The sequence below is a fragment of the Etheostoma spectabile genome, chromosome 18 (assembly GCF_008692095.1).
Source record: "Etheostoma spectabile isolate EspeVRDwgs_2016 chromosome 18, UIUC_Espe_1.0, whole genome shotgun sequence".
Classification (NCBI taxonomy): Eukaryota; Metazoa; Chordata; class Actinopteri; order Perciformes; family Percidae; genus Etheostoma; species Etheostoma spectabile.
This window is the reverse complement of record NC_045750.1, coordinates 12,715,840-12,725,263: the sequence shown is the minus strand read 5'-3', so window position 1 is coordinate 12,725,263 and position 9,424 is coordinate 12,715,840. Positions and strand designations below refer to the sequence as shown.

The following is a 9,424-nucleotide window of genomic DNA, read 5'->3' as shown; positions in this document are numbered from 1 at the left end:
TCTGAGTGCCACAGGCAGGCTGGGGTCAGACGAACTTACACATTGTTTTTTTGGTCTTTCCATGGTATTTGTCGACAATAAGAATTACGCCATATTTGTCCAAGAGTTGAAAGAAAACAGTGACCGTCAGTTTTTTGCATATAAATATTTTATTTTAAACCTTCTGAAGTTTGTGAGGTGACATACCCACATTAACATATTAACATACTGGAAACACAAGGTTGTCATATTCTTATCAAAAGCAAAGCCTGCTATTAAAGACACATCTGATCTATAAACACTGGAAGTAGCATTTGAAGTGGCATGCAAAACTTGTTGAAATTGTGTTTTTTTATTTAGGTTTAGAAAATGTGCATGTTTTTACAGATGGGTTTATTGGGCATTTAAAAATTACAAAGTAAACAGTTTATTTTGTTTGCCTTGACATAAGGGTCTTATTATAAATATTTTCATGCATACATTTTAGAAAGTTGACCAAATCCTAAATTAAAGTTGTGGTTTATAAAAAAATTGGATCTCGACGTCAGTAATGCACATTTTCCTTATGATTCTCTGAAACCAGATAACCCTGTTATCTATTGTGATCATTAAGATGATTTATACATAATCATGATTTTATGGCATTGTGTTTTTTTTTTAATAAAATGAGGACCAATGGCTTTAAAAAGCCTGTAGTTGTTTTCACAGCATACCCACTGAGCTAATTGAACTGTACTTTGCATACATAAATCACAATGTTAAATCATGAATGTGCTTACATTCATAATGAGGCTCATCTCTGCCGTCATGGATCGGTACATTCTACATGCTTGAACAAGGATTTTAATAGAGCCGCAGACTTAATTAAAAACTGTCACCCTGGGAAAAGAGGACGCCATGTGAAAATGCTGTGGGTGGAAATTAAATGAGTTTTGTCAATGCACATTCCACACGTTCATTCATACACAAACAGGTAAACACAATCATGCATAGGTATCCTCACGTGTCCTAGCATGGCCTGACATATTACATAACGCTCCATCCACAGCACTCCTTGACTTTCTTCAGCACTGACAGCTCGCCTCTAAGTGGCTGCCGATCACAGGGCCGACTGGGATACATCCGTAGGACGACTTCTCTTTGAACAGCTGCACACACGGTGCTTTTCCCCAGGCATTACAGTAAAGCATCATAGCATTTCTTTCAGTGTATTGCAAGTCAACATACATATTTGTCTTGATGTTTTTGATTACTTTTTAGATACGCAAGAACAAGAAAATTATATATTTTTTTAGAACATGTTTGAAATAGTCTCTTATCCTTATCTTATTTTCTTCACAATCTCTTTGTGACTCCTGTTTGACTTGATTACACATGGCAGCTGATGCCCTTACAGTACAGTCAGTGAGTGCTCACGCTAAGGACGACCTTTTTAAGAAAACCTCGAGATTTAGAACAAAAAAAGAGAGCAAACATGTAACCGACTAATACTGTTGTAGACTGGTTTAAACCAGATTTGTTTAATTCAGTTTGTGTGTACAGTCTTTCCTTATTACTTAGTAACTGCTCGCTAGTTTCACACTTGATATGGAGTAAAGTCTTAGCTGCAAAGACTGATGTGCAAACCGGTTGCTAGGAAACATGTGTTGCTTTTTTAATCAAATTACAGTTTTAGTGATTTTAAACTTAGCTATTGATCTTTTGCTAATGTCGGTATTACTTTGTTTTACTTATATACACACATATATATATATGCATGCATATATGCTAATCTAGCTGTTGTTGTCATTAGTCTGGTTTACCAGGTGTACAGAGCTGGGATAAAGCCTGGCATCCGGTGCGTTACTCACAATCAATCGATCATTGAATTCAATCAATACTTTTTTATTTGTCACATGAAATTGTACGAGGCACAATTGCAGTGAAATCCATTTGATGTATCCGCTTCCGCTATCAAATTTCGCAAGGGCGCCGTCGCTGCATCCAGGGCTTAGAGCTGACCAGGATGTTGAGATTAGCTTAAAATACAAACAAGCCAAAACTTTTTTTTCTCTGGATCCCACAATAGGTAAGTGGCATAGTCAGAGCATACTCACAGCTGAGTGAGTGCTGACACAGCACAGGGGTCTGTCAATAAGTTTATAATAAAGTTATAATAACTGTATTGGCTGTATTTTGTTTTACTTATAAGAGCTGGTGCAACTGACTTCTCCTGCCACACTAAACACTCTTCTGATAACCCATACATTCTAAACATTTGGTAAAGCAGATGAGTAGGCTTGGTTTGAAACATACTGTATGGCATTCTGTTTTGTAAATCCCACTTCTTGTAAATATGTTTTAATTCTACAAGCTGTAAATAGCACTATCAAATGTTTTGAGAACATTTACAGCATATCATGCTGGATAAAAGCACGAAATAACACTATAAGACACACAATCCAAACCATTCCATTGCGAGACACAAGAATCCGAAATTCCCCTGCATGATGTCATCAAAAGCAGTCCATCCTTATTTTTAGAAAAGGGCCCGTTTAAAATTTAAAATAAAAATGTTTTATGCCATATTAAAAGTCAAAGTGAGATACTAACTGTGCCATGACATTCCTACCTATTTAATAATCTTTTCAATTAATCAATTTTCAATAATCAACACTAAATCAGGCATGTGTTAAACTCACAGACTCTAAAGTCATAATAATTTTGTATCTACAGTGATATACAGCAAATAGAGCTTTATGGTGGTGTACATTCAAAATTGGCAAGGCTCTCATCTTAAACCACTGACTTTATATCTGAAGGTAGTGATGTGCTGCAACATAAAAAAAGGGGAAAGATGCAGCTTTCATTGCTACAGTACGATACACGTCGGGTTATAATATCAGCTGCTACCCCTGGTCTGTAGTATGTACTATTCGGAAATAAGACAGTGTTGACGCACCGAGCTTTATGTTTCAGTCTCCTGAAAAAAATGAAATAACACAAAGGACTCCTGGTCCTTTGATCACACAGAAGACCTCTGATTCTTCTGTCAGAATCATGGATCATTACTTTGGTATAAGGGAGAATGGGGTCTGATCAGTGACTGGTAGGCATCTTCACAGTTGTTAAGAAACTGTTTCTCCAATCGGTTGCCATGTATACTGTAGATTCCTCTTCCTCTGTCCATTTGCTTCCTCTTCATACTATATTTATTCCAAGGTGCCCTCCTGAATATATGGATTTTTTTTTTACTGTGCTTATATATAACAAGTCGGAGAGTTTAAGTGGACAGACAAAGCGCATCTCATTCCTTCATGCATCTCCATCCTCACGTAAGGCACAAGTGGTTATTCCTTAGGGTGAAAAGCTAAATGTCGGTCCTTAGCGAGGGCAAACTGACCGGCGAATGCAAGGCATACAAATTCATACTGGAAGAAGTGTAAACTAAAAAGAAAAAGCCCCATTTCTTTGTGTTCGCACAGGACTGGTGCCGCGTCAAGAAAAAAAGCGTTCATTGTTGATTATGGAGTGTTTTTAGCAGTGAGGATCCTCTTTTTCTGATGCAGATTTCAGGGCCTCTGGAAATTCAACAAGAAAAGAGCACAGATACATCTATTGCTTTCTAAGTTGGATGAATGTATTTCTTTCTGTGTGTTCACAGGCTTGTTTGTGGGCACATGTTAAGATGTGTTGCTACCTCAATATGGGCTTTCATTTCCTTCCTGCTCATGAGATAGCTTTGTTGAACGCATGCCTCTGATACAATCATTTGTTCCATTCTGGAGCAGGCTTCTAATTTGGCTCAATCGCTTGCACAGCTGTCGATCACGTTGGCACAGACACAAAGAAAGGAAGTCGGCTGATTTGATGGGACCTGTGAGCGAGCCCGTTAAATATGTGTGTTTGAATTTTGATGATTGATCTGTCAAGCTTTTCAAGGTTTTCGATCAATGATTGGAGTACAATCCACTTAATGAATGTGCACAGGTACCTTATAACAGATGCTCAGACAAGCACAAAAGTGGGCATGTGTTTGCAAGTTCTGTCCACTAACAAATGCGTTTCATTCAGTTCCCTGAATCTCATTTTCATGCCGCGTCTTATTTTAGATTTTCGATGATGGCGATCTCCCGCCGGTCAGCGTAGTCTGGGCTGAGGCCGTTCAGGTAGAAGCTGCCGTTCCGGGCCAGAGTCCCCGGGATGGGACTGAGGGAGAGAGTCGAGTTGGGGTAGTTCTCTCTGTCCTCATACAGGTTGACAGAAAGTGCCCTCTTGCCAGGGGTCAATTCCTGGTTGAGGGTCGAGTTTATACCCAGCTCGGATGACAGCTTGCGCTTGATGGATGCAGCACGTTGGAACTTGTCATAGATGTCAACGCTGAGTCGCCGCCGGGTCTCTTTGAACTCTGCCGACACGTTTGCTGTCCACTCGGCTGCGTGTGCTCGAAACTCCCCAACCTGCAGGGAGAGACGTAATGTTAATGGCTGCTGGTCGATCAAGCGCAACATGCTCCTACATTACAGTAAGCTAACTGGCTGCTGACTTTAGTCATTTTTTTTTACCAAACAATATGTACTACTCTTCTCATCTTATATTCAACCAAAAAGCAAATATGCTAATTTGCCAAAATGTCTAAATGCATAACTTAAGAAAGTATGCAGATTCTGTTCTCTTGTATTGCCAGACCTATCTCCACAGCGCTGAGTCAGCACTAGAGTATGATCTCGCTGCAGGAGTTTACATTCTGGTTGTTTGAATTTCTTTAAACCAATCACAATTGTCTGGCGCTAAGCAAAGTAGGTAGACGAGATAGCGGAAGGGGAGGATAAAGTCTGAACTCCGGTAAGCCAGACTAGTTCCCACATAACTTTCATACAGTCTCATCATTCAGGAACTACTTCGCATTGTCATGAGAAGTTTGACTTAACTACCCGTCACTGTTGAAATGTATTCTAAAATTGACTGCAGGAGTCTCAAGCGATAAAAAGACTAAATAATGTATCTGGTTGGCACAGATTTTTTTATGGTCCTTGACAGGGAAGAGAAGGGAGAGGAATGAACACATCTTTATACCCACCTTTTATAATGCATTAGGTCTCTTTCTCCAGGCTGTTAAATGGTCTATGAGGCTCTAAGGTGTGCTTGTTTAAAGCAGACTTTTGAGCGCTTAAGTCAAAATTGATGGTGTGTTTCTGTATGCGTGCGCACATTAGACACAAACACTAAAGCACGTGCTTTCTCCTCCTCATTTTCTCTTCCCGATCGTTCTCATCCCCCGTCCCCCTCCCACCAACCTCCCACTGAAACATTCTCTCTCCGTAAGCGCTCACAGCCTCCACAGCTGTACTCCCAATTATGTCTGTGCGGTGATTCTCACAGGAGATGTGCACGTGGCTGGTTTATGCAAGCTATTGCGTGCGTACAGTATGTGTGGTTCTCTTCATTCTTCCAACATGTAAATAATGAACCTGCCAGAAGAGCAAGGCATCTTATTACTCAGCAGCGACCACATAAAAAACACCAAATATTTAATCCAACTCTTGCACAAGCTGGCATTTTCTCCACAAGGCGCAGCCAGGATGGAGATTAATCACTTCAGAATAAAGAGTGAATTGAAAAACGCTGTGAGGTATTACTCTATCACTATCAGGGGAGACGGATGTGATTACACCTGATCTTTCTGCAAATGGCCCTCTTACTTCTTGTCTGGTTTTAACACCGTTTTACTGTATTTTAGTTTATATTGTGCTCATTTGGTGGATATTCCTAAAAAAGTGTCTGATCAAAGGGGAAAAAACCGTAGCAAGTTCTGTGACTCAGGGGACAGACGGAGGTTGTTTTTTGAGAAGTAGTTCCATTATGTAGCTATCAAACCCTTGCCAGTTTGTGAGCTGGACACTTCTAAACATGTGCCAAATGAGGAAACACAACTCTGTGCTTGTCAGATCGGCTGGGAACAATGATTTTGGAAAAAATCAGCTTTGGTCTTGGAGGGAAAAAATGAGGTTCATCAGAAAGCTGGATTTTGGTAATTAAACAGCAACTGAACATGTAGCTATATAAAGCTTTTTACCAAGTCCCCCAATTTTTACATGATGAAATACCAAAATCTGCCTATCCACTATATTTATTTAGAAATAGCCAGTGTATGGCTGTTGGTGATTGTTTATTTCTCTAAATTACATAGGCCTACTTGTTCCACATGATCATTTGTGTCTGAAGAGAGATCGACAGAGAGGAGAAAGCGTTCACACACACACGCACACATGGAGATGTGCCATTTACATGTAGCCTACTCTACCCATGCTGCTGAGCCAGTAACTTAAAAGGTTGACATGGGTGGCAGTAAAACCAACAACAGCAACAACAACTCCCACCTTGTATTAAGTTATGTTAAGTTGCAGTAATCAGCTGATTGATGGCAATAGCGGAGGTAAAAGCCTGTGTTACGCCAATACAGTTTGTATGGGCAATGGGGAAACACCAACACTGACGTCATCACACTCACTTCAACCAATGGTGGAACTTCACTCAGTGACTTAGCGACAGAATTTCCTGCTCCTAGGGCTGATCCCTGTAGTCCAGCCAAAAACCTCTGAGGTAAAATTTCAGTTTCCCTTCTTTACCGAAGAGGGCTTTTTTTTTCTTCAACTTGCGTCACCTCTGGTGTAGTCTCACATTGCCAGACCTTCCTCCACAGTGCTGCGGAGGAGGGTCTGGCTAGTCCACACAACATTCTAGGATGGGGGGAAAATGTGCTCTGGTTTATTGGCAATAAATAAATTATTTAAACCAATCACAATTGTCTTGTTGGTGTCTCTACAAGACGATTGTCTACAAAATAGCCTCGGGAAGGAACTTTGGGTAGACCATGTGTATGTTCAAAAGTTGTTTTAGTTGCCTTGTGTAGTCAGAGAACTCAGGGTGGACAGACAGTTTAGCTAGCTGTCTCAATTTACCCTGCAGAGATCTGAGGAGCACCGGCGTTAAGAATGCCAACACAAACAAAACGGAACGTGAGGGATAATTAGGGACAACAATCTCAGATTTATACTTCGTCAATACAGACTACGTCTGGTGTGACACACACCCACGTCACCACGTACCTCCTCTTTAGTTTTTTTGGAGATGACTCGGAACCAGTCTCCAATCATACTGAGCACAGCAGCAAAGTAGGCAAGGCCCACCAGGATCCAGAACCACACCACGGGCTTGTAGTAGTTTAGAAACTCTGGGTTTTCTGACCCACCTGCAGAACCAAAGACACAGTGAGTTCTACAAGTCTGTTACATGACCCTGGGTTACATGCATTACTTACAAACTGTATCATTCTTAGAGGAAGAACAAAAAAAATAGAAGAAGAAAAAGAAGACCTGATGTAGTCAGTTAAGTCAGGTAAGTAAAATGGGTGTTTAACTTTGATACTTTATCATTTAATAAGCCTTGGTCTCTCCTTTCTAGAGAGCGTAGATGTCTTTTTGCTGTAGTGCTGCCTTTTATTGCCCCGAGGCATTGACTCAGTCCTGTCTCTAAGTAAGACCATTTTGTAAGAATATATAGAATATAAAGAGGGAGAGAAATTGAGACTAAGTATAAAATGTGCCATATAAGATAACATTCACTTATCGTTTCCTGTAAATCCATTTGTGTGATCTTGCTGCTCTAAATGAAGTTAATTTGTTAACTTAGGTTCGGGAGCAGGGCCACGCCTAAACCACACCTCTAATCACCAGACAAACTTACATATAACGTGCTGCACAGCTAGGCTTGTGTCTCTGATTGCTTGACCCACCCTCCCTTTCCCTCTCCTTCATCCATCTTCCCCCTCATCCCTTCCTGTTGCACTTCTCTCTCATGTCTCTTCCAGGTACTGTCTGGTGGTCTGTAAACTATTTGGGCAAAAACTGCTTCTGAGACGGAACCCCCACTCTGAGTCTCCTCCACCCGGTCATCATACTGTAAATCCTCCCAGACCAGCCATCGGACGACATTTACATCAATTTATCTATCTGCACATTCATAATGTTTATCTGCACATTCATAATGTTCATTAAATCTTTAACTAACACATGGTTGTGGCGTGGTCCATGCTAGGGAATGGATATTAAGCAACACTCTGATAATGGGAAAACTGTAAATGCATAAATACAGTATTTTATAAATACAAGACAGTGGATTTGTTCCATGTGCATTTGAGTGATAAAGAAAAAAGTTCCATTTTCTTTTCATTGTAATAGGGGGATATTTTGTTGATGAGGGAAGAAAGCCATTCATCAGCATAAAAGTTCAAGGATCCCTGTGGAGGTTTTGACCATGAGAACTGCATGGACTTACCCAGCCTTACCTTAATAATATAAGTCCTATCCACGTGCAAACACATTTAAATGCCATTGTGGCTCGGACATGTATCAACGGTGTGTTTGGATGATAAATGAACTGGTATGACGCGGCGCAGTCCACTCACTGTGCAGTTACTATAGATAACTGCCCATTACAGCACCAGTTTCACTAACAGCAGTCCAGGTTTACTTTACGCCACCTGTGCAAACCTCAGTACATAGTCATTTACAATCATTAAACCTGCTCAGGGAAGTTTAATCTAGCAGTTAAGTGTTTATGATTTTTCCCATCTGTCGTTCCCTTTTAGTTTGCCAAGCAGGCCAAATCAAGCTAATACCACCTGTCAAACTATTCTTTTAAATGTTGGGCTGGGTGACATGTTTCAGTTTGTTTCAATCACACAAAAGAGGATTCATGTATGTAATATTTACATGTATAGCATTGGTTAAATTATTAATTGTCCAAGATCATTACGATTGTTTTAATAGCATGTCAATTTCAATGTGCTATTGTGATTAGTGAGAAAAAAATGTGTGTATAGATTTCTGGGTCAACAGATGGGAGAACTTAACATATTGCAGGGATTCAAGTGCATAAAAAATGTGAAGAACAGAATGATAAAGCAGGGCTATTGCTGCGGTGGACATGTGTTGAGTCAGACTGGTGGAGGAACAACTATAACACACTGATTCTAAACTGGGTGTCTGAAATGAAAATGAAAGATGGACTGTAAATCACAAAGAAAATTAAGTGACCTTTTTCACCGGCGACAAAGTCTCCAAAGCCAATTGTTGTGAGGGTTATGACGACAAAATAAATGGACTCTAGCGTGCTCCAGCCCTCAATGTGCTTAAAGATGATGACTGGCAGAGCCACGAAGATGAGGCACCCGAACAGAATGAAGATCAGCGTGGAGATGACGCGGATCTTTGTCTGGCTGACTTTCCACTTCTGGTGGGAGAGAAAAGAATTGTTAATAAAGGAATACACAACTTCCACATACAGAAACATTAAACAGAGCAGGGGCAAAGAATATGGTTGATGGTTTAATGTTACCATGCGATGTGATTAGCGGTGTAATTTGTTTGCTAATTCGCCAACATGAACATTTCTTTTTTTTTTT

At 40.3% G+C, this 9,424-nt stretch overlaps 1 protein-coding gene across 1 annotated transcript in view; it reads right to left on the bottom strand.

Annotated features, from left to right (window-relative positions):
* Nucleotides 1–639: 639 nt before the first annotated feature.
* The window catches only part of LOC116705913 (potassium channel subfamily K member 2), a 27,035-nt gene continuing 18,250 nt past the window's right edge, over nt 640–9,424 (bottom strand). Inside the window, exons 5-7 of the mRNA XM_032542393.1 lie at nt 9,057–9,252; nt 7,068–7,210; nt 640–4,418 (exon numbers count right to left, since the gene is read on the bottom strand). Coding sequence (XP_032398284.1) covers nt 4,062–4,418; nt 7,068–7,210; nt 9,057–9,252 — 696 coding nt within the window. The 3' untranslated portion in view covers nt 640–4,061. The remainder of the gene's footprint in view (nt 4,419–7,067; nt 7,211–9,056; nt 9,253–9,424) is intronic.